Source organism: Candoia aspera, chromosome 1 (genome assembly GCF_035149785.1).
Source record: "Candoia aspera isolate rCanAsp1 chromosome 1, rCanAsp1.hap2, whole genome shotgun sequence".
NCBI classification, from domain to species: domain Eukaryota; kingdom Metazoa; phylum Chordata; class Lepidosauria; order Squamata; family Boidae; genus Candoia; species Candoia aspera.
In genome coordinates, this window is record NC_086153.1 from 259,818,122 (window position 1) to 259,844,994 (window position 26,873).

At 37.6% G+C, this 26,873-nt stretch overlaps 1 protein-coding gene across 1 annotated transcript in view; it reads right to left on the reverse strand.

Annotated features, from left to right (window-relative positions):
* Window positions 1-333: 333 nt before the first annotated feature.
* The window catches only part of PRMT3 (protein arginine methyltransferase 3), a 75,174-nt gene continuing 48,634 nt past the window's right edge, over window positions 334-26,873 (reverse strand). Inside the window, exons 12-16 of the mRNA XM_063289574.1 lie at window positions 24,677-24,864; window positions 21,429-21,515; window positions 8,666-8,716; window positions 8,378-8,465; window positions 334-1,307 (exon numbers count right to left, since the gene is read on the reverse strand). Of these exons, the coding sequence (XP_063145644.1) occupies window positions 1,198-1,307; window positions 8,378-8,465; window positions 8,666-8,716; window positions 21,429-21,515; window positions 24,677-24,864 (524 nt within the window). The 3' untranslated portion in view covers window positions 334-1,197. The remainder of the gene's footprint in view (window positions 1,308-8,377; window positions 8,466-8,665; window positions 8,717-21,428; window positions 21,516-24,676; window positions 24,865-26,873) is intronic.

Consider the following 26,873-nt stretch of genomic DNA (forward strand, 5'->3'; position numbering starts at 1 on the left):
AAAGATATACATACCACGGACACACTCCTTTTAGGGAAGGGAGGGATATCATCCCATCCAGTTAGAAGCAGCAGAGGAAAAGTCTGGTTTTGAGCAAACAGCAATTCTGTCTTGTTGGGATTTCACCTGGTTTTTTTTAAAGATCTGAAAATCTTAAAAATGGGGAGAGTATACCTAAAGCAGTACTAAGGTTGAACAACAATGTGAAAAATTATCTATGGTATTCTGAACTGATGCAAATAGCCTATTTTCTTTAATTGTTAGTCATCTGGAATGCCCTCTAGGCAGAAAGATGACTCAGGTGATGGCGATTATAACAACAATAACAGCAAGTTGTTGTATTCCACTTTTAATATTTTAAAAATATTACCATCTAATAATATGTACATTTGAAGTCCAAAGACCAAGAAATGAATTTATCTTGAAACTGTTTTTATAAAAATAATTTATGCAAAAGCTAATTATTCCCTATGTGTAGCTGAAGGCAGTCAAACCCAAACAGTCTTGTATTGAGTTAGCCCTATTTTTGTGTCTTCAGATTTTTATGATTATGTTGAACCTGCATCTTGCTTCCTGCAGACAGACAGGCTCTCGTTGCTTGCGAAGTTAATGATTTTGATCCAGAGGAAGAATCATGCTGCCAGAAAATCCCAGGGGTTCTCAAAAACCTGCTCTAAAGACTCTCCATAAGAGTTGAAGTGGTGATAAGAAGGCCTGCAGAGGTGACAAGAGAAACCCTTCCTTTCTTCCTCCTGGACAGAAAACTCTCCAGGAGATTCCACCACTGCAGAAATAAATTCTGGATTCCACCTGATAATATGAACTATTCCTAAAAATAATTCTAGAAGTGGTGTTACTTCTACATGCAGACCTGCAATGTATTTCTATTGCACTGTATTCTTACATTGACTGAAAGTTCAGAGATTGGGCAGAAGACTGCTGCTCTACTAATGGATTCCCATGCAAAAGAGAAAAACTTCTTAAGACAGAAGAAGACAACTTAACTGATTGCTGAGCACAGTCAGTAGTCTCATATAGCAGGTCAACTATCATTTGCATGTCAGGGGTGGGAGGGGGACACCAAACCTTTATTGGAAGTGGAACCAAATGAGCTTAAATTTTATCCAGATTTCTCTGCTTCAAAAAGTTACTTCTGGTAACTGAACTATGCTTCTCAAGCTGGTTGTGGAGCACCGCTCACTGAAGACTGTACATTTGTTTCACATTTTTAACTGAAAGAGTTACAATGAGGGCGCGGGGATCTTTTCGGTTTCTGTGTATTGTTATCTTTCCTTTCAGCGCTTCACCTACAGAAACAAAACAAAAAGGCAAAGTTTTTAAGTCCTGCACCCAAAAATGTCTTTCTGCTGAGCAGACAGATACTATTGGCTGATTGAAGTCCCTACCTCTTGCAGCATCTCTCCCCAAATCTACCCAGAGGCTTAGAGAACACCCCACAGAAAATGGAGGTGGGGTGGGGTGATGGCACATATTGAAAGGAATGCAAATGTTCATTCTTAAGGAACATTACTATTTTTTTTCCTGTAGTATTAATAAATAAATATATTTATTTCTGCTGCAAATTATGTCATTCTATTCCCAAAAGTCTTTTAGAGACTTACAAATAAATTAAAAATAAAATAAAAATAACAAGGAAAATAAAACAGCCACCTATCACTAGGAACGATAAACCTGCTTGACTATTACCACAATATTAATTTTATATCACATGGTGAGGTTCTGATCATTCTTGGTAAGATTTCTCTTGATTAGCTTTGGTTATGTTGACCTTACACCAATAACATCCTGCCTTCCCACATATCTCTTTAGATTTCAGCTTAACTTGGATGACTCAATTCTTTGAGGAATTTATTTACAGTATTTGTATTTGTATGGCCTTCCCTCTTGTCAAAGTGACGATGGGCAATGAACAGAATTAAAAAAGCAATATAAATAGCTATAAAACACAATATATATTTGCTGTTAAGAAGCTGTTTATAGCTTACTCAAAACAACAAAGCTTCAGGAATGGTAAATTATCTTGGAAGTAGAAGTTTCCAGTTCTTTTATTAATTTAGGTGACTGAAATAAAACAAAACAGAAAAAAACCCTACACTACTACTGAAGATAGTATTGCACATGTTAAATATATGTGAATATTTAACTTAGCATGACACATGCTACCGCAATTGGTAAAAGATGTAGCAAACTTCCGTGGACATAAGGATGAGGTAGTCTTGCTTTTATAACTGAATCCATTAATTTTCTGATAGGTATAACAAGACCTGATGACACTTACTTCAAAATACCTATAGCAAAAACAATTGTTAGCTGAGAAATGCTAGTAGTTTTCTAAAAATGTCTTGTTTGCTTGTTAACCTGCAACTGTAATTCTACCCCAGATTATTTTATCAGCACACACAGTCTCAGTTTAATTATGCAAAAAGGGATTAAACCTGCTTTTTAAAGCAACACTGATGATGAATTTGTGAAATCTAGGAAACAGCATTTCTATAAGAATCCACTACAGTTTTCAATCAGGGCAGCCCTCTGTTATTTATAACCAAGCTAATTGTATTAAGCGACCCAGACAATCAGCTTCATTCATTGTCATGAGGCAGATCTTTACCTGCTTCTCGCCCCAATGGGCCACATCAAATCTTTTGTGCGCCACCATTTCTGTTCGTGAACTAAAGCAATGGCAGCGCAATCAGAACAGGGAAGAATATCAGGCCAATTAATCAATGCCATGGAGAAATAAAATGACTGATGTGCTCTCAACAGCTTCGCTGCTCTACACAGCACAGGGAATGCCTTCCAAGGCTGCATCACCTATGCTCAGGAAGAAGCATGCAAGATACAAGTCACAATGTAGTTTGATCAAGACTGAATTCATTATCCTGCTCCCATGGAACTGACGTTCTTCCTTCAGAGAAAATGAAGTCTGATCTGCCTTTAACAAATCTTCCAGAGAAGCACGCAGTTATAATTATTACTTTTTTACCCCTCAGAGGCCTGGTTCTATGGCTGATCACATTATAGCAATCCTCACTGTTGAGCTTTTTACTTCAATGGAAATGTTACCTACAGACATACTGCATGATCTTTTTGGCAGCTAAGGGCTAAAAGTAATTATATTGCTGAACCACAAGATGAGAAATGGTTCCAAGTAACAAGATTACTAACAGTAAGCCTCCAGAAACAGCAAGTATAAATATGCCATATCTAGGACATGTCAACTGGCCCATCACCAGTAAGCCATGGTCTTGAGTTACCTGCTTTGCATGTTCTATATCTCAGATTCAATTTGGGAATGTGCTCCTAAATGTGCCCCTTGTTTCTATGCTTTGATTTTAAATTTCAAATTAAAAAGTGACTATTTTTGAGTGTGCTTATTGAAATCAATCAAAACTTCAAACATTAGCTAACAGTCTGTAAAGAAGGCTGTCTCATATAAGATTTTCATACTTTCTGGCCAAATAAATCTTACTACCCACATATATTTACATCACTGAGTGCATATTTTTACTGATCTTACTGAACTAAATTAAACCATCGAGAATGAAGTAGCCTTCAGTAAAATGCCCTCTTTAAAATATTTTGATTGCTCATGGCTGCTGTTGACAACCTTAAAGTCAGTGCAGGAAATCATACTGCAAGGCACCATCAAAACATAAACGGTGCAGTTGTGCTATTTTATTGCTAATAGAATTTGCTGGCATAAGGACTTCGACTTTCAGCTTAATTCAGTAAGTCAGTGCCAAAAAAAAAAAGCCTTTTAACAAATTATTTCAAGATAAGTTATATACATTTACAGTTAGTGGAAATCATATTCTGTCAGACAAGGCAGAAACAGAGAATGTTGGAGAATATCTTTTTCTTTTGGAAAAGAAAAACAATATTAAGAGCTAGGGAAAAATTAGCTAAGATTAGTATAAACTTTCATTTTGAAAAACCACTGCATATTCAGGCAATAGCTGTGTCAAATTGGTGGTATGTATTTCTGTTATTCAAGACTCTGATTTCAAAAATGCCCTTCAAGAAAAATATAGTTTCCCTTGTCTGTGAAATATTAGACGGGCCTTTCTTCACTCATTTAGCCCTGCAGCAAGGTATTGAGAACAAATGAAGCATAGTGACAGTGTTCTGTTGAATCTCACTCTCTACCATTGTTGCATTCTGGAGCATCACTTGCTCATATCTCTTGTCATCAGCTATGCAAAGTACATTTTGAAAAGCACACTGCCTTGACCTCGTAGAGAAAAGGAATGGCATGAAATTAACAATGGTGTTGACACAGAACAGGAGTTTGAGGAAGGGTACTTTGCTTGTGCTAACACACTTTCACAAGTGCCCCTTGTAAATACTTTGGCACTTTTGCTGCAGGGTCAAATGGTCCTGTGACTTCACAAGATGCCCTTTCTAGACAAAACCAAAAACCTTCAAATTACAAAAGCTGCATACTATAAACAGATTAAATTAATCTCACAACTGATCTATGAAAATAAAGAATCAGAAAACATGAACCTCATTTTGTCTGGATTATTTTAGTTTGCCTGATGGAGATATAACAAATGGTAATTACTGTAAATAAATGTTTATGTAGAAGTAGTACCTCTTGTGCGGCAAACTAACTATCACCTAATCCATATGCTGGTTAAAATCTGATTAACCATTAGCCTTCTGTACACAGAAGTACAGAATGTGTTGCACAGGACCTTGCGGGTCACATGGTCCAAACTTCTGCAAGAGCAGGAAATCTATTAAGCCATCCCCAAAAGGTGGCCACCCAGTCCCTTTGTAAACCTCCAGTGAGGGAGTCCATCACTGTTCTAGGCAGACTGTTCAGAAATCCCTTCCAATATTCAGCCTGAATCTCCTGTTAATTTCAACACACTTGGCTTGTGGTTTTAACAGGGAACATATATGCCCCCCTGTGCACGACAGCTTTTTAGTTATTTGTAGACTACTATGGTGTGTCTCCTCTTCTTCTCTTTTGTAAGCTAAACACGTTCACATTCTTTAAATACTCCTCATACAGCTTGGCTGCTGGATGGCTAATCATCATGCTAGTTCTCTGAGTCTGCACCAGCTTCTTCATATTCTTTTTAAAGTGTGGTGCCTAGAATAGAAACAGTAGTGCAGCTTAACCAGCATAGAGAACAATGGAACTGTCACCTCCTGTGATCTGGGCATAATGCTTCTGTTAATGTGACCCAAGATGGCACTAACCTCTTTAGCTACTACACCACATCGTTTGCCATATTTAGCTGGTGTCTCACTAGTACTCCTAGCAACTTCTGCTGCCAAAGCATGTTTCTCCAGTCCTGTATCTATACATTTAACGTTGATACCTTATAATTGTTAATACCAAACATCATCCTTTTGGATTTGGCCCAATATTTAACCCTGTTGAGGTCATTCTGAATTGTGGGGGTTTTTTTGTCCTCTACGGTGTAAGTCAACCCTCCCAGTTTGGTAGCATCTTCAAATCTGATTAGCATGCCTTCTATTCCATCCTATTTATAAAGCTATTGAAAAGCACTGGTCTGAAGACAGAGTCTTGGGGATCCTACTCAGTCACTACGGAATCATTTATTAAAAACCTTTGGTGTGTTGGTTCAACCAACCGCAAAATCTACTGAGCCACATTACCCTCTAGCCCACATCATCCATCTTGTCCTTAAAAAGTATAAGGAGAGCTTTACTGAGATTATGATGTGCTATGTCCTCCACATTCCCTTGATCTCCCAAGTGATTCCTTCTGAAAGAGAAAGGGGTAAGGCTTGTTCGACAGAATTTTTTGCAAATCCACGCTGTTTTCAGGTAGCAATAACTTTTCAAACAGCTCGTAGGGATGCTGATTGGCAATCTCTCTTAGCCTGTTACTAGGCATCCAGCTAACTCGTCTGTCATTCCCTAGAGCCTCTCTACTGCCTTTTCTGAATACTGGGACTATGTTTGCTCTTCTAATACCTCGCCAGTTCTATGGGCATTTTCCAGTATTACAGTCAACAGTGCTGAGATCACTTCTGTCAAATGGTATGTGATTTGTCTGGCCCTGGAGTCCGAAATTCATGGAAGGTAGTAAGATGGATTCTTACTACACCTTTATTAATCTTTAGCTGCATCCCCCATCCCGTTTTTTTAACCAAGTTAAAAAAGGCTTTCACTCTCTTTTGTGAGAAGACAGATGCAACTGAAGGGTTAAGCAGTTCCACCCTCTCCCTATTCCTATTTTTACTTCATCACTCTGGTGCAATACTGTAGACCAACTGCCTCATTTACTCTTTTTTTACTTTGGACATACCCTGACAACCACTCACTATGACTGTATCTTGTATTGTGTGCCGGCCTTATCTCATTCTTTGATATTCCTGACTCCATCCCTACAGGCTCAAGATACCATTTCCATTCCTCCTTAATTATTAGTCCCTCTTCTATTTCTGATACATCATCATTGTGCTTCTTCGCTCGTCAGTGAGCTTGCTATTCATCCATACAGGCTCTTAAAGGTTTTCAGTCTCATGGGGATCACTTGCATCAATTTCATACACTTTCACTATTTCATTTTTCATAATCTTCTACCCATTTCTGGCCCATTTATCCCTTAGGATAAGGATTTTGAGCCACTGCAAGCAGCCCACCTTTAGTCCAAGTTTATTAAAATCTGCTTTCCTGAAGTCTAAGATACATGGCTGACTTTCCTCAGCATTTCCCCTAGTTATCCTGAACTGAAGAATGATATGGTTACTTTTGCCAAGGTACCCAACACCTTCATTACATCAACCAATTTCTTTCTATTGGTCAGGATTAGGTCCAGGATAGCCAAACCTTTTCTTTCTTCTTCCACCTTCTGAAACAGCCATCAAGAAAAACTTGGAATCTGTTGGACCTCCTATTCCTAGCTGAACTAGTTTTCCAGCAGATATGAGGGATGGTTGGTCTCTTGTTACCACTACAGCTCTTGAGAATTTGATGAGCTGATTTAGGAATACATCATCCATATTGCCTGCCTGCCTAGGCAGCCTGTATTAAGCTCCCATTATGGTATCTTTTTTATTTTCTGCTTTTGCAACAAGACCCTTTGGAGGGGAGGGGTGCCTTTGCGTCAGTTTTACTCCCAGTGACTGCCTGGACTAGTCCCTGTAGTTTTCTTGGCAAGGGTTTTTGGAGGTGGTTTGCCATTTCTTCCTTCTTAGGGCTGAGAGAAAGCGACTGGCCCAAGGTCACCCAGCTGGCTTTGAGCCTAAGACAGGACTAGAACTCATGATCTCCTGGGCTCTAGCCTGGTGCCTTAACCACTACATTACATTCTCTCTCTCTTAACAAGACCCATATCTGAGACCACACATTTCTTCACACATATACAGCTTCTTTATACAGAAAGCCACTCCACCTACATTTTTTGGTTGGGTTTTCTTCTTTTGAAAAAAATGTCTTTCACTGAGTTCTAAGTTCTAACAATGTCTCTTTCCCCATCAGATTTCCATGATATTTATCAGGTCATAACTATGTTCCTGTTAGGATTTCTAATTTGTTTGTTTGTTGCCCAAACTCCTGCACAGGTCTGCAGACAGTGGGAAACCTGGGAATGTTACAGTTTATACAGTTTATTAGTTTCCCTACATCATGTTGAGAACTTCTAAATGTCTCCCTTGTACCCCCTCCATTATTAGCCACAGATGTTTATTTTTATTTAATTTATTTATCAAACTTTATCACTGCCCATCTCCCCCACATACCCCCTAGCACTTCTCTATCAGAATATGTGCCCCTGCTTCCAATTTAGATTAAAATCCTTCTTAAAAAGTTAAAGTATTTGTCAAATACTTTATTTGCCATTTTTCCCTCTCCTTGTGAAAAGGGAGCCTGTTTTTCCATTGCTCAAGATACTGATGTGCATATTAACTATTTGTGTTTCTAATGGTAATGTAAAAACTAATTCCTATGCATAACTTGAAGTTGCAGAGTCCTAGAAAAAAGGTAAACACTTGCTTGAGTTGAGTCAACTTTTTGTGCTTACGTGGATATAGACATTTACTTTTTTTGGCAATGATAAGGAAGTGGTTTGTCATTGTCTCCTTCTTCTAGGGTGTTATTTCAACTTTCCAGTCTAGCCTCCAGTTTCCTGGTAGTCTCCAATCTAACCAGATTTGACCCTGCCTTTTCAAGCTCACCCATAGTAGGCTGAGTATTTCCATCCAGAATCTTAGAAATCCTGGATCAGTATTAAAATAACTTTCACATGAGCTACAATCAAAGGCAAAATGGAAATAGTGGCAGCACAGAGTTAAGCTTCTGAGACAATTTTGTATGTGGATTTACTAACATCCAATCTGTTCTGAAAAGTCTAACGAGATGCAAAAATATATACCTTCTTCAACAGAAATTGGGTTCTCCAGAAAAAACATTGTTTGTTTCCAGTGTGTCTTGGTACAACAGGGACTAGTTGAAAGCAGTATCTGCAGTAACAAAATTCAGAGATCCCTGATAAAGTACAAGACTAAACAACATGCGTCATTAATTCATTACACAACCACACACATATTAAATGTTTGCTATACCAAACGGGCTTATTTCCAAACACCTTAAAGCAAAAAACTGGCAACATATAAAATATATTTTACAATTAATTTTGAACATGTAGCTTTCCAATACTTACTTGTTTGTTACAATTCTTCTCAAAATGCACATCAAAATATCCAGCAATTGCCTGAATTAAAGGGAAAACAAAACAGCATACACGAATTTTAGTTTACTAGACTCACTGAATAGGTTAAAGCCTATTACACCCACCCCCACTAACAGACACCAGCCCACTATATTGGTGGGAGGGACTAAAAAGATACAATCCAAGTTAAGGTTTAAAATGCTGAAAATACAACACAAAGTTTTCTAAAAGACCATTTTTCACACTCCTGCCTTCTTTCAAATGCTTTTTTTAAACCGTTGTTTATGTCCCAAATAGGACTGGCGGGCACAGTCTTCGAAACTACCTCAGATCGTATATCATCAAATACCAGAAAAACCAAGTCTCCTGTCTCGCCCAGTGATATAGTCCAAAAACAAGACTGGAACATGCATCTTCTGACTTTGTATATGGAACCTCACTGATCCATATCGAACCACAGAAAATATGTGCATGAAAATGAATTGTGATTTGCTGGTGATTTAGGGGACTTCTTGAAATACAACAAGCTCCATAATGATCCATGCTTATGATTCATATTTTTGTGCCATGCCACCCTGGAACGGGCCAAACCTGTGATCTTCTATGATCTTCTGCTTAAGCTTTACTTTGATGGTGATTGAGGGAGCAATCTTGTGACAAAATTGTGCAAATGCAAAATAATATGATACTCTATTGGATTAATCTCGTTCTGTAATTCATGACAAAGTAAAGAGCTTGAAATCAAGAAAGCAAAATAGAAAAGGCAAACTGTTATATAACTGTTATATATGCTGGTTGCATTTCTCTAATTCTCAAAAGCAACAGTCACATAAACTCAGCTTTGCAGCCCAGCCTGGTCACAGGAATAGAAAAGTTGTTCCCTCACCTTGTCTTCCTTTCAAGTCTTCCCTTGCCCATGTCACATCATTTCTCCCCCTTTTGTTTTCAGGCCTTCCTGTTTCACTTGATTTTTGCCTCCACATGTACACTCATGCACACCTATTTCCCTTTCCTCCTTAATGTAAAGCAGCAGAAAAACATAAGTTCTAAAAGAAGCTGCTTTGCTCCGCTCCCTGCTGGAAAAGGAAAAGCAAAATACTGCAGCTGTCTAGTTAGTAAACCAAAATGACCACTATTCACCCAATCTAGGCACCAGCCTGTTAGCAACTGGCCAGGGCAAAGGGTTCCTATTGTCTAAATTCCAGATTATTCAGCAACTTCTTTAAGAATCCACTGAATCTGTCTTTCCCCATCTGCTCCTTTGGTCTCTCCCATGCTTCAGCCCTTCAACGTAGACCAGACTAGGAAAACAAAGTCATATGTGCTAATACTATTTTTATTATGTTACAGTAACAAAATCTTGCAAGTCTGAATGTGCATCCCCACTTCCTCCCTATATCTTCAGGAGAACTAGGGAGGGTCTAGCCTGAGATGCTTTCTCAAATTACATTTCTGCCTCAGACTCAAATGTCTTTTATCTGCTGCTCTTCTTCCTGTTCCTCAAGGTTACTCTTAAGCTCATTACATATGCTTTTTGGTGGGCAGAGAGTGATGGCCACCTTTTTCCAAGATATTTGAATTTGAGAAGAAAGGTTCATGAAGGAAGAGCATTAAGAAAGCCTATACTACATTCCACAATCAAGCCTGTATCAATACTGTTTCAGTGCTGACCAGTGGGGAAGAACTGGCTCTGACTCAACCTTAACAAGACTGAATTGCTTTGTGTTTTTGGCCCCCCTGGAGCTGGTGATTTGTCATCTTTGATTCTTGACAGCATAGCACTTCCCTAGACAGAGCTCGTGTGCAATTTGGGGATCTTCCTGGACTTGCAGCTCCTGGATGGTGGCAGCCATCACTAGGGGAGCCTTTGCACAGATACATCTTGTGCACCAGTTGTGCCCATGGTTGGTCTGGGAGGCCTTGCTCACAGGCACTCATGCCTTGGACACTTCTTAGTTGGACTACTGCAATGCACTCTACACGGTGCTGCCCTTGAAGACCAGCTGGAAGTTACAGCTGGACTGGAATACGATGGCATGTGGTGTTATATGCCTTTGGTTTGCCCATTATCACACCACTGTTATATGAGCTGCACTGGTTCCCAGTATCTTTCCAAGTGCAATTTGTCAGCCCTTTAAGGTAGACCAGATTAGGAAACCAAAGTCATGCATGCTAATACTGCTTTAACTATGAGGTTATAGTAAAAAGCTTGCAAGTCTGAATGCAGTTCCCCCCTCCCTCCCTTTATCCTCTTGAGAACTAGAGAGGCTCTTGTCCAAGATGCTTTCTCAGATTACAATTATGGCCCGGGCTCAGATTTCTTTTATCTGACTGTTGTTATTCCTTCTGCCCATTACCCAATTCAAGGTGGTTATTACCTTTATAGCTGTACATGGCACAGGGCCAGGTTATTTGTGGGACTGCATTTCCATGAGGGTATCTGCCTACTCTACCAGGTTAGGTAGGCTGGGCATGCTCCAGGTCTCTTTCTCAAATGCTGCCATTTATTTATTTAAATTTATATGCCACCTGACCCCCAATGACTCTGAGTGGTTAAAAACATTAAAAACAAGAAAAAGTACAAAAATGAACAAAAATGAAGAATAAAAGATGGCAAGGACAACAAAAAAGAACCAGAATAAAACGAAGAAACAAACAAACCCACACAATCCAAAGGGGGCTTCATTTCCCCTTGCCAAAGGCCTTCAAAATACCAGCAGTGTGGGATCTAGGAAGTGTGATTTTTCTACAGCAGCGCCTGCCCTGGGGAACACCCTCCCGCTAGTATCCAGCAGGCCCCCACCCTTTCATCTTTCCGGAATGCTGTATGGGGTTGGCTTTTCCCCCAGGCACTGGGACAGAGTAACGTTGGAGCCTTGGGATTATAATGTTCAATGGATTAGAGATTGTTGGTTAGGTGCCAGGTTTTTTGAGTTTGCTGTCTTTGATTTTTATTAATGTTGTGAGCCACCCATAGTTGGGTTTCATAAGATGTGAATGTGGCCATATAAGTCAAATACATAAATACATACTCATTACTCTCCTAGGCTATATATATATACTGTGTGTGTGTGTGTGTGTGTGTACACACACACACACACATACACATACACATACATACAGTTAAACCTAATGAAATATAAAAAGGGGAAGTGGGATATCCATTTATATAATTGTCAAAGATTGTCAAAAATTGCAAGATAGGTTCAAACAGGTTAATAAAACTGTTAAGAAAGTGTCAGTTTTCTATTGTTATTTTTTTCCTTGTCACCCCCAAGTGATGGAATGCACTTTCCACTCTCTGCATTATTTAGCAAAATTCTTAGATTGGATTGTATGTTTTTCTTTTGGAATAGCTAGCTGCCAAATATAGTTACAAATCACTAATGAAGGCAGGAATTAACTTGAACATTTAAGCATAAATAGTATCAAAAGGTTAATATAGATTGTGTTGTGTCCTATAAAGCTTTCAGACTAGGAAGTTAATGGTTTAGTCATTCAGTTTTCTTTTACCAAAGATACCGAGAAAAGCTTAACAATTGAGATCTACAAAATGGAGTGTTTCCTGCATTGCACCAGATTGATATTTAAGCCTAGATCATGAGAAATATTAATTTTTAAAAAAAACAATTTCTAAGAGTTCATTTGGGAGAAATCACAATATTCTAGCACTAGGCATTTTGAAGGTTTGATAATAAACATTATTATTCTGGCTCAGGGTGTGAGGGCGATCTGGATGTGACATCTGTCACCCCACTGATCTCCAGGATTGATTCGGCTGATCTGGCTAGCTAGGTGGGTGTCCCCTTCCTCCCTCACCATTCCATGTATGTCCCTCCCGAAGCTGCGTGCTCGGTGGAAGAGGACGACCATCCCAGACAGAAGGAGTGTACCAATCTTCAGTCAAGGGTATACAATTATTCTGGCTCAGACACCAGAATAATAAAGTAATAAAGAGCTTCAGATTATCTCAACAGTTGGCTAGGTTCAACTTTCTACCTGCTACATTTTAATTAATTAACTAATTGATAGATACCACATATCGACAACAGTCAGCAGTTTACAAAATTAAAACACGATCACATCATCTGGAATGCCCATGGTACAAATATAAAGTCATGTTTCCTGGTTTCAGCCTCCTCTCTTTCCAGTGATGGGTACTACAAGCAGTTTCTCACAGATAACTGTCTTAGACAAGTCAACTCTGACTGGAGAAAGCAATCCTCAGCGTACCTAGCTTTCAACCCATGAAGGATCTCTGAATATTTTTGACCAAGTCTCGCAAGGCAGGCACACACAGAGTTCACTGCATTAATTGAATCTAGTGATAATGGTGACAAGTTTCACTGTAGCTATGCATTTATTATTTATGCTGGATTCTTTCAGTATTTTGCAATTTGGACCCAAGACATCCTTGAAGTGCAATATTACTTTTTCCACAGCAAAAATTAAGTCATGATCTAATTTGCATGAGTTAACCTCCTACAGCATTCTGAACTTAATTTTTTGGCAACTGCCTAACATTGGTGGAAGTAGCCGTCAAACGGCACCACATGGCAGAATTAGACATTTCATTAATTCAGTTGGCAATCATTTCTGAATGGCCAAATATAATACAACAAAACAAGCAACTACTTTTTAAGTATTAAGGTAATTTGAACTTGTATTACAAATTCTAACAATATGATTTATGATTTATATAAACAATTGTTTTCCTTTATCTTTCCCCTTAAAACACTAGGGCCAGCCAAAAGATGCACAGTTTAAAGCAAAGGGAATTAAAGGAGACAACTACTAAAAGAACAAAAGCTGATTCTTCAAATTCCATTGTTCTAGACAGTTGGTCTGCAGCAACCTCAGCATCATGGCTCCATGGAATATCTGATTAAGTAACAGGTGGTCAATTGTCAATATCAGAAATATCAAGTGACTAGAACGATGACTGGTGCCACACAGTATTTGTCAATTACAATGCTGCTAGCTGCCAAATCTGCAATTGTACAAGACCTTTGTTCCAAACAGAGGTTGATCTTTTTCAAAAGGATTTTTCACCACGTCTAACACAGTAATGGTTGTCTGAGAAGGGTTAGGATGAGAAAGTAACACTTCGCTGCTGGCAGGGATGATTGTTTCTTCTCCCCCACTCCCATAGACCCGATTAAACTCACAAAAAGCTTTGTGGGCATACACTAATCCATTCCTCTCTATATCATTACATGCAGCTTTGCAGGATTTTGCAAGTATGAGAGATTATGCTATTTCCTTTCCTCCTTCAGGATTGCTCTCTAATAGTTTTTTTTTTTAAAAGGAAACTGATCTGTCCTAGAGTAATTTTTGTTAATTTTTTGTTTTTATAATTTTCTGTTAACTTCTGTTTGAATTTATGTTCTCCATTTTAGAAAGGATTTCAGGAATTTCTGTAATCAAATTTTGAAACAATTATTTACAGTCACAGAGCAAAATTCCATACCTTATCCGATACAGCCAAGCATAAATAAAACTACATTATTAATAATTTAAAATAGCTAATAGCCTATTAAATCCTATTTAAACCCAGAATTTCCTTCCATATATATGCCGGAACAAAATTCTGCAACCATTTTAGAGATTTTTGAAGAATTATCTACTAACTGAAAGAGCACATGAGAATTGGTTTACCGTTGTGAGCTATTTCTTCAGTTTTGACAGATAAACTATTCTTACCTATGCCTCTCCTGCTCTATCTCTGCAGTTCATCTTTGACAGCAGATCTCTAGATGCTCAGATGAGTACTCATGATAAATTCTAGGATATGTGTAACAGTCGATCAAGCAATACTGAATAGCACCCACTAGGAAATCGAAAATGAACACAACGGGATTGGTCACATAGAACTGAAACTCTGGCCTGACCTGCATTTTGAAAGGCTATTTTATGTTGACAGACACTTTAACCAAGTCAATTATTCTGCCTTACATTTTCAGCATTTCCAAGACAAAGTTGGTGTGGATGTTGAAGAGGGCCATTTCAAATAAAGGCAAGCAAAAGAGAGTAAATAGGTTAATGAGATGTGAAAATGCACAAAAAACCTGTATTTCTCCTGGTCATAAACTGCTGTACTTCCCCCAGCTGTACAGGGGGGAAAATGAGGAGCACCAGAGCTGCAAATGTGATCATTAAATTAATGCACAAGCGAAATGTAGGCTAAGTTAGTTGGCTCAATCTAGAGATCCTTCCAAATCTATTACAGACAGCATGGACATAATCAACAACAGCAGCCTTAATGTTGCCAATTGCAGAGCTGCAACACAATAACCGGGGTGGGGGGTGGGGAGTCAATATAATGTTTTGTACATGCCAAACTGTTTTCAGCCTTCAGAATTCTTACTTGCGCTATTCCTACAGAGGGACGCGTTTTACTTAAAAGGCATTAAAAAGATAAGCGTTAAAAGCACAGTGAGCATGTAATTTATTTATTTCACTTTATTTCAATTTATTTATATTCAACTAGGATGCCGCCAGACTCCAAATTTACTCAGTTGCTAACCTGCATTTTAAGTCTTATGGTTAAAGATAAACCAACTCTTGGGGTAATATAACAGCCACTTCCTCATTTACTTGAAATCTCTCTCTCAGAAACATTTTGCCCAGATTATATATCACTGACTGATTTACACAGCACCTTCTGAAAGCAGTTAAAGGCAATCTAACCAACTCACTTAGGGGAAAGGAAATTAAAAGTTACCATCATCGCTATCAGTTGCAGGGAGCAATTTATCATTTTTGTTTCTCATTGGTATCGTGCTCCAACAGCATGCAGCTAGAGCAGATACAATTAGGCAGCTGGCCACAGAAGGAGGAGGATAATGTGCTTTTGATGGAGTTTATTCAACCATGCAGATGACATGCTTGTAAGCCATGCAGCAGAGAGGGAGAGTGAAACAATCATACCTTCCTGCAGCAGAGATACTGCTTAACCATTAAAAATGGTATTCCTTACATTAAAATAATTCAGAACATCGATAGAACTGAATGATCTTCTTTCTCAAGGAGAGACTCAAAGAAAACATATTTTGGTTATTTGTAATGCTCGTGGTCATCTTCCACCTCTAAAATACAAAACAAAGCAAAACTAAAAACCTAGAATAAGAGAATATCAGTTTGGTCTAGTGGTTAAGGTGCTGGGCTAGAAACCAGGTGACTGAGAGTTCTAGTCCTGCCTTAGGCCTGAAAGCCGGCTGGGTGACCTTGGGCCAGTCGCTCTCTCTCAGCCCAACTCACCTCACAGGGTTGTTGTCGTGGGGAAAACAGGAGGAGGAAGGAGTATTAGGTATGTTCCCCACCTCAAGTTATTTATAAAAATAATAAAGGTGGGATAAAAATTAAATAATAAATTCATAAATAAACCACACATCACATATTGACAAGTACTTCTTTAAAACTAAAATTAAATGCATTAATTTTAGTTTGAATTTATACCTGGACTCAAAGTTATCTCTCATATACTGACAGTGTTGAGTTTTCCATTCCTTTTTATTGGTTCCTTACAAGATGAGGTTGGCAAAGGATCATGGAGGGAAACGGACAGTAGGGAAATATAGCCACAAGCAAAACAACGTGAAACTGCTGAGATCTGGCATATGCAATTAGCTTCCTGCTTACCTAGTTCTGAATCTCAGCAGTCTAGTGCTGAATTTTAGCAATACATGAGGGCCTATTTTCTAACCTACACTGTTGAGATTAGGACAAAGTTTTATACCAATGTACTGAAATGATGCTCAGTAGATAGAGTGAAATGACTTTATGCTAAAGAATCTCAGTGTCCAAAAAGCTTTGTTACGATCAATTTGCATCTCATTTCAGCTGAGGCTAAAATTGCCTGCATCTGTGCTGATATGGACAATTTTTTTTTTAATATTACAGATGAATGCTACTGGCCAGTTGTTTCTGTTGTTGTAATATATTTTGGTTTCAGCAACCTGAGGATGAGGACAAGCTTCCCAGAGACAGAGGTCTACAACCTATATATTAGATCCTTGCCCATCTTGGCTTTTAAAATCTGCATGGATAGGGTTGGGATTTTGGACTTGAGGAATAATAAACACCCCTTTGAGGGAGGGCATGGTGAGGCTCTTGAAAGCCAACCTTGTTGCAGATGTTGGCAAATATTGTTGAATCTATGCAGTCTTGCACTCTTGAAAAGTTCTAGAATGAGGTGGGTAGTAGCTTTCAGAAATTGAAGGATGCTGTTTAGATCAGACTTAAAACCCAAAAGACCCTCTGTCATCCTGGTAGATGTGAGAAGAGGGATGTACAAGGTCAAAGTTATTAATTCTTCAGGACCCTGCTATGGCTTTGGTTATCATTTACTATTTTTCAGGACTGCTAGATTGGATGGCTCTTGTGGGATTCTGTTACCTTTGGGTTACTATGAAGTCCCATTTTGTCTTTTTATTATTTAACATTATCCTGAAAGCACCATTTAAAAGTACTGATTACATTGTCATTAATATGTGAAGAACACTTATATCGATTTCTATTTTTCACCTACATACAGTATTCCAGAAAGATGAAGGAAGACCTGAATAGATGATTGACGGTAGAGAAGAAAAAAGAATGGAATCCTGAACTTTGATCCTAAATTCAGCCTTATGACTAGCATTCTTAATGTCATGTAGCTTCTGTGTTTCTTCCTCCCTCTTATATGACGTGGATTATTAGAAATAAAAATAGTTGTATTTTCCTTTTCTCCTCCTTTTGTCTCCATATGATATCCCCACATATACTGTACACTAATGATGTGCAAACTGATGTTTTTTCTTTTTTAAAAAAACCTGCAGTGTTCTCCAAGCATAAAGAAACCAGCAGCATGGATAACTCAAGATTTTAGGATTGGAACTTGCTAAGTTTAATATTACAAGTAAGAATGGTATTAAAATGTGGATTACCTATCCTTACTTTCTATCCAGAACATAGCTATATATAGGATAGTTCTAATTCTAGCATTCACTGAAGATTACATAGTTTTATGGCAGAATGCAATATATATCTGGTTATAAGTCAGTGGGGCTCACAATTAAACTGGGTATAGTACTGTAATGTTTTCTGCTTACCTAAATTTAAAGTGGAACATCTCAGAGTTTATAATACAAATTAGTAAGAATAAATGTACATAAATATATAATTGACTATGATACTACATAGCAGTAGTATCATGCAATTCAGTTACTTGTCGACTTTGTGATAGAGAAGAAACCTGCTGCTTAAGTGAATCAACTGACCTATAATAAATGAACACCAATGACAGGATGAATGAGTTGCATTCTTGTAATTCTGACAAATATGTAGAGCTTGACTAGGAAGGTGAAGAACTTACACCTTTTGAAGATAACATGCAATTAGAGAATGGGGAGGAAGAGAGAACTGAATTCCCTTGTAAAGCTGATTTGGACCTAGGGACTAAAAATGCATACTTACTTCCATCAACAACTATTGGGTGCAGGAGCAGAAGTTAAAAAATGGCATGATGAGTTGAGACTGTGTGATCAAAGCCCTGCCCCCTTTTACATATGTTGACACTGCAAGCACCCACAAAAGCATGGGGCTTCAATTATGTGCTACTTAGTTTTTTTGACTGCCATCTAGACTTTTTTGACCCCTTTCCTCTGCAGACACTACAGCTGATTGCACAAAGACCCATCTCAGTTTATCAACGACTACTGGCAGCCAATGACAAGACAGATAAGCTTAAACTTCTCTTTCAGAAGTACATGATAGGATTGCAGGAAGGAAATTCATAGGAGAAAGCACTGGAATTTCAAAGTAACAAGTACCATAAAATTGTCTGACAAGGAAGATTACAAATGCAGATGTAAAAGAGGCTGGGAAATTATAGAAGGCAATAGAAAAAATAAAGCAGTGATTTCTTGCTCAGCTATAAATACGGTATCCCAACTATCTGTACTAAGTACATAAATTATTGAAGATAGTAATTCACATATTCTGCAATCAAATGCTTCTTATTACTGTAAATTAGAAAAATGGGGGTAGATGGCCTAATAGACAAGTTTTTACACACTCTCTTGCCCAAATACTACAATGGCAGGTATTTCATAGGGGCTTGAGAAACACTGAGGGATTCCCTAGTCACACTGAATACAAGATAATTATTTTAACCTTCAAATGTACAATTCTGTCCTTCATACCTTTCAGGAATGGAAAGCTTTCTGAGGAAATTTCATATTATCCCTATATGATTTAATTGTCCTCAGGTTGGGGTGTGGGAAGGATGACCAAATAAGAAAAAGCTGCTGCGTTGCCTGGGGGAAACTTGCCTGGACTTGCTACCAGAAGGTTTCCGTTTCTGTTTTGCAGCCTTTCATTCCAGCCCAGCAGTCCTCTCTTCCTGCTCTGCACATCTCCATGTGCATGAGCTTGTAAATATGTTTATGTAAGAAGCTTTTGGGCCTATCCAGAGCTCTGGATATGGAAACTGTTTATGTTTTATGCTTTCTTTAAATACACTTATTTTTACATAAATGCCTGGTGTGTTTTTTCTGATCTCTCGGGCCAAACACTTTCCAGCACTCTGCAAAAATATCTCACTCAATTAGAGCTTCCAAAATACAGAGGGGTCTTCATATTAATGCACTTTACTGCTCTTCCCTCTGCAATATTGGAACACAGATATTTTAATGCCATATTTGGAGTGACTATGCTCCAAATAAGAAGCAAAGCAAACTGAGATCATTAAGCATCTCCTCCTACAGTGTTCATTTTATAGGGATATTCAAAGTGTTTTTATCTCCCCTAAACCGTCAGCATGGCTAGGCATTTCTGGTTCAGTATACCTCTGAATATTATTACCGTATTAAAATGGTTCAAGAACACATAGTGGCTGATTTTAGTAAGGCAGCCTACCAAATCCAGTGGGAACTGATCATGAATAAAATCTAGTCATTCAGACACAGATCAAGTCTAGAATTGCAATCTAGACTTATTGCTGTTTAATTTCAATGCCCTGGTATATCTTTTGATCTGTTATATTCTAATACTTCTTTTTACATATTGACAAGCTGTGAAGTAACATTAGATAGAGACAGTAGATGTAGATATTTGGTTACTGGTGCTTCTATCTGTGGCATTCATACCTGATAGATTCACATGACAGCTAAGTGCATTGCATAGTTTATTTTCTATGTTTTCTATATTGATTTTCAAGCTGACATGTGACAAAAATATGGCGACCAGTGAATGGTATGAAAATGCCTGATGTAGAATTCCATCACTGAAAGGTACCAAGTATAATTATCTACAGTATACGAAGCATGCTGCTGTGTTACATTCAGAGGAAATAAATGGCAAAAGTGCAACAAAAATAACCCAGGTTAGCTATGAGAGTCCCAGGGGAGCAGATTCAACAGTTTTGGTACCTCCAAAATAGAATGTGAAAATATTGCCTACATTCGTCCTACTGTATATAAATAGTTTGAATCCATTATTCTATTTGTTGGTGGGGGGGGGGGGAGGAGGGTGGGAAGGGGGAGAAGTTAATACTTTGCACCACCTACTGGAGAGAGTGAATTATTGTTTCTTTATGACAGTCTGAAAATGAGAGATTTCTTTCAGGCTGCAGCACTACATATACTTGGCTGGAAATGCCACACTGCCAAATAGAAACAAATAATTTTCTCTGTTTTCTAGTTTACGAAACTTTATAACTACATCATGTAGTTATAAAACATACTAACATATTAAACATTTATTCTTTTATTGTAAATGGAATTTGAAAATGGATCAAAACTGAGATTCAGAAATCAAGCAAAAATGTATGTTTAACCATCTCCAACAAACACAATACAAATAATGTATTTGCTGTTTATTTTCTGCAAGATTAGGCAGTCTGATATGATAGATGGACTGTCAATCTCTGACTAAAGAGCCACATTTCATCATAAAATTCTTGTCATAAGATGTCAATAATCTTACATTAAAAAGTACAAATAATGTTCGGCAATGTGTTGGCTTTTTTGTGCAGTCCCACAAATATTTAATAAAAAAACAATAACTCCCAAACCTTACATTTCACATCTATCACTCTAGGACTGGAGAACATCAATGTATACAAAACAAAAAATGGAATTTGAAAATGGAGGAAGATTATATATATCCAGAAAAATGGAAAGATACAGGAAGTATTCTATACAAAAGCACTGAACAATCTGTAAATAAATCTGAAGATGCTTAATAGGGTTATATTTAATCCTGCCTGTCCACATGTGGAAATTACTGGTGGAATGGGTCCACGTTCTTTCCTGAAGCATTGGGGGATTATCTGAAGCAAATTTAGAGAAAGGAGGAGTCATATTTACATGAAATTAATGAAAATTACAGAAAGCAAGTGACAAGTGTTTTAGATGCAAGAGAATTATACTGGCTGAAAAAAAATTAATAGGTTTTTACAAAGTATAAAGCAACATGTAAAGTTAACACATAAGGTAAGATAAAAATGTTTATCAGGAAAAAGGAGACATGACAGTCAAAAATTCAAGAGGAATGGTTTAACTGTTGGAAAGATAATCAGCCAAGACAACACAATGGTCAAGAATAAGACAAATCTGCTTGAAGAGACTGCCGCATGTCTGCAGCTACCAAATTATGCAACCAGGTCAGTGGTTTTTATCAGCAAACAAAAATCAGTTAGCACAAAGAAAATATTAAAAAAGTGAGGCATCTGATCCCCAGAAATGTTTTTAACAAGTGAAGCAAAACTTACCGTACACACAGAAGTCTTTGTGACTGTCAAAACGAAGTCTGATGAAAATTCCAGTTCTGGAACTGAGACAAAATGGCAATCTATCCGCTGCAAGATAGTGCAAATAAGAGTTTGAGAACCAAACAAAAGAAAATCATACATGGAATTTAGAGAGGCTGATAACTATTTTAACTTATTCTGTGTTGCAGATTTTACAGTAGAGTTCCCAGTCCTCCCAGATGAAACCTTCCTACGGGAGGAGTGCAAGATGCACAAATGCACCATCGGGTATACTGTACCTAGGAGTAAGTGCTAAAGGCCAAAGGCCTTGTATCAGAAGCATTTCTCTCAGCAAAACGAGTTATTTACCAGATCTATATATAATTATATGTGGGAATCCAAGCCAAAAATACGGAATTTTGCTCTCAGTTTTGAGTTTAGGGTTATTAATTGCTTTTTAAATTGCTGTTCTCCAACACTGCATGGTAAATGACTTTTGATAATATTTAAAAATTTAAGTAGCTTGCAGTGAAGTTTGCAGAATTTTAAAAACATGCTGAGTAAGGATCAGAAGATACACTTTTTCCATTGAATTATTCATCACTCCACATCTCAGCAGTATGTTAGATTATTAACTTTTCCTTTAAAAAAAGCAACTTTTAACATTTCCTTTATTCTAGCAAGTCTGGCTCACAGTGGTGCCTAGAAGTTTGGTCTTCTCAGTGGTGGCACTCCAGTTATAGCCCTTTCTCCTGAGGGAAGCTCATCTGGTTCCCTTTCCATCATGTTTGAAGCCACAACTGAATACATGCCTGTCAATGCCAGTCTTTGCAGGGCAGCTATTACCAGTCTTCCTTTCAAAAATGAAATTTCTTTTAATTGTTGTACTTCGTTTTTTTGTTGCTTTGTTTTATGGCAGATTTTTAAAATTCATTTTTGTACACAGCTCTTGGCTTGGGAGGAAAAGGGGTATTAAATATATTTTTTAAACTTCAACGTATGTGAAAACGATAAGTATAAACGATTTAAGACAGAAGTGAATCAATGGAAATGGAGAGCCGGTATGTCTTCTCTCACAAACTATACAATGAGGATAAAAATTCTTCCACTGTAAAAAATAGAATACCCTTCCAAAAACAAATAAAAATGGCCTAACCAAATGGAAATAATAATTCATTTTTCCACTTAGAATAACCATGAAACAGTGGTTATGGGATCCAGAGTAAATATTTACAATCTAATATTTTGTATACAAACAACTTAGAACAAACTACCAGAAGTCTAGTCTTAAGTCAAGTTTTATCCTTGAACATTTTCAAGAAGAGACTAATATTAATTATATATCTATAGTGGAGCCAGAAGATCTATTCTCCTCTTTCTAGCCCAGCAATTCTATTATACTCATTCAGTATACAAATGACGTTCAGCAATTGTTCAGCCCATAAAATAGAACTATCCTTGAAAATGTACTCAGTTCAGTCTTACATATTAACAGATTTTCATGAGGCTAAATAGAGTATGACAAAGGCATTACTCATATTCACCCACATTTGACTGCTGAATATATATTCTTCGACATTACATGATTAATAAAGTACATTTTTATAATCTCATGGATATTTCATCAGTTCTGGAAAGCTATTAAGCTTGGTTATTTACTCATAAAGACACTCTTGGTCAATTCCTTAGCTTTATTATATGTTTATCTATTTATTTATGTTTATTTATTTATTTATCAAACTTTTATCTCCGCCCATCTCCCCCCACAAGGAAGGACTCTGGGTGGTTTCCATGTTACACAGGAAAATATGTTCAGACTGTAAAGGTTATCTGAAAGATTTTATCCACCATGACTGCATTAAAATCTCTTTTCAGTTTTAAAACTACAACTTGGCTTTTTTGTTTGTTTGTTTGTTTTTGTATCTTTGAGTCAATGTTGACTCAAATGACTACCTGGACAAGTCCCTGCAATTTTCTTGGCAAGATTTCAGAAGTAGTTTACCACTGCCTTCTTCCTAGGGCTGAGAGTGGCTACCCCAAGCTGGTTTTGTGCTCAAAGCAGGACTAGAATTCATAGTCCCCTGGTTTCTAGACTGGTGCCTTAATTACTACACCAAACTGGCTATAAAGCACCTAAAGTACAATGACAGCATCCATAATCATGCTAGGTATGCTTATCACTAAACTACACGATCCCTATTTTTCCAGAGGAATAAATTTGAAACAGTGAGGCTTTGGATTTTACATTATTTGAAGAGTGCTATTAGATGAAATTATCTAAGTGCAATTTCAATCTGAAATACAGTGCAATGAAGCCTATTCTGATCAACATGAAGATAGTGCTAGCAGCAGACCAACCTTTCTCAGCCTGGCCACCACCAAATACATGGACTTCAATTTCCATGAATTCTGAGAATAAAATTTCACACATCTAAAGAGAAACCAAGCTGAGAGAATGCTCTAAATTAAAAGCCAACCAATTTCAGTGCATCAGATAATGTAATTTCACTGTGCAAAATACCATATAAAGAGCAATACATTGCCTCTTTCTTCTTTACTGTAACAAGAGAACCAAGGAAAGGATCTTTTCTCCAAACCATTTGTTAATCTTATCTAAGACATAGTTTCAATATGCAAATAATGAAAACATTCTCAGATGTTTCAGGAAATAGTAGAAGGTGAGTGATACTAGGTAAATATCCCAACATCTATTTGCAGAGAAAGCAATATACTGGTAATATACTTTGTATTGTCACTTTTTAACCATGCAGACAATATCCACCAATCTGTTCAGGATAAATGGAAAAACATTACATTTTTCTACAAATATTAAAAATAGATAATATTAATTAACACAGCTCCAGAACATATGATCTGCTGATCATGTCAACAGAGTGAGTGAGAAAAAGAGAAAAGGACAGAATTTGAGGGTTACGATGTCAAGATAGCCATGTAAGTTATATAATAGACCTTGGTGAACCTACTGCAAATGAGCCTAGACAACTACAGTCAACAGTTTATTCCACCTTCTCCTTTTATTCTTGATTTCATTTTATTCTTTCCCCCAAGAGGGGGGCTAGGAGGCAGGGATAGAAATACACTATCAAAAGACTAAAAATCCATAGCACCATGGACTTTATATTGCTATTGACCAAGAATTAAAAGCCAATATATTAATTTTCTATAACGAGAGTTTTATATAAGGACAGTCCCCAAAGAGAATGAATGAGATACTACTTTTTAGAAGATGCCATTATCTGTCACAGTACCTTGATGACATAAGCTTCAGATATAAGAGTCCTTGAATCTAAGATTTCCACAACTGCTTCAGGTATTACCACCTTTTTCATGCAGGACATATTGAAGCCATAAACATCATCCCAGAAAGCCAATTGGTCGGTATGCTTAGCAATATCACTTACAGCCACAAGGCTAATGGTACAGGAGTCAGGATACACTGCAATTAGATAAATTATTCAATAGTGAGGGCTGGGTAGGGGAAATTCTGTAAGAGAGAAGCCAAATGCTGTTAAACATGCTTAACAAGAACAAAACATTTAAATGTAGCAATTCCACAGCTGCATCTCTGAAATAAGATCCTCTAGGACTAAAACAAAAGTGTACTTCCATGGATGGAGGACAGAAAAGTTGTAACCACTGTAGAATGTTCTTTTGCTGGCATGTGGAAGAGGAGGAGCAGAGCTCTGAGTCTATCAGTGGTATAACAAAAACATACAATATAAAAGAGATAGCACAAAGTTTTGAACTGGTAACCTTTATTTTTCTAAGAAGGGTGTTCCTCATTAAACTTTTAATTTATTTTGATTTGATTTATATACTATCTTCCTAATCAATTTGAGCACTCAAGAGACCTCAAGAACAGGACAAACACAGAGTGCAAAAAGGTGCCAGACAGCTGGGCCAGTAACAGCAGAGGCATCTTCAAAAGGACCTTTCCTGCAGATCTTAAGGCCCATGCAAGTTTGTAAGAGAGGTGGTATCTTAGACAGACAAGCCTTGAGCTCTTTCAGGATTTTTAAAGTTCATATCAATATTTTAAATTGGACCAATAAGCGTTTGACAACCAGTGCAGATTTTTCAGTACAGGCATATCATCTCTGTATCTTGTACCATCTAGCAGGCTGGCTGCCACATTTTGCACCAGTTGCAACAGTCCAGATATTGAGATCAAACAGCCTAAAATGCATTCAAATATGCAAATTTGTTGTACCTATTTTTCGTCGACATACTGAGCATCCTATAACCTTAATGCTTATTCAGAATTAAATATCTGAAAGAAGTAATAAAAATTGTAGGATGAACAACTGTATAAATATTCTTGCCTGGTAAAATAGCTAAAGAAACTGGATTTCCCAAAAATGGGAGAAAACCCCAAGTTTTCAAGGATCCAGTATTTTATTCTAAGAAAAGGAATATTATTCACACACACACCCAAAAAAGTCATCAATGCAGCTGAAACAAATCAGTAGTTCTGCACAGCTGACAACTGCCATACACATTGACATATTACATACTTTACAGGAGAATGTTACTTCTTGTATCAGACAAGGTTGCTGATTTTGCAGCTTACGCTTGACTTCTCCACCTTCCAACTTTCCAGGCCTATTCCTGGATTATCAACAGCATCCCTCATTAAGTACTGACAAAATGACTTGAGTTAAGCTGCTTTCAAAAACAACTCTGGCGCAATAATACAGCAAATGCTACGTAAGAGTATTTGCAAACAAAACGTGCATGCATGTTGATTTGCAAAGGCTGCTGTCAGGATCAGCATTCAAATCCAATGGAGTAGTAACAGGCTGATTCATATCATAAACCTTGTAACCTTGATAGAACCTCAGTTGTGCTTGCATTGCCCCGTCCTGACATTCAGACAACCACGATCCTGCCAGACTTTCATAGGATCTAGAAGACCTGGTTCTTTTCCCCCAACCACTGGGCCAGAATGCAGCATGAAACTGCCTAAGTGTGTGCTTGGCATTCATTCTCCCAGGCACAATGTACTTTTATGGATATGCTGTTTTGTACTATGACATTTGTAATCCTAGGCAAGCTGCCCAAATCACCTGGCAGGTGAGTGGCCTTAAAAACTGAAGGAAGAAATAAATAACTAAAGCAACAGAGTGAGGACAAGTCTAATAAAAAAGTTACAGCTACTTGCTGAGCTGCAAAAATCTGCACGATCACTAGATGGCAGCAGAGATACAGGTGTACAATGATGCCATTTAGTGTCAGTCCAGAATTTTTCCAAATTTTAGAGAGAGCTCATTTGTCTGACTATTTGCAGGAAACAAATCTTGAACTATATAGGAGTTAAGACTTTTATCTTTCTGTAGATAGGTAGGTCTTACAGTGAGAAAAAAGAAACAGATGCCCCAAATGCATATTTACCAAGCTGATATTGTAAGATGCTCTGAAGTGAGTAATCTAATATTACTGTACTCT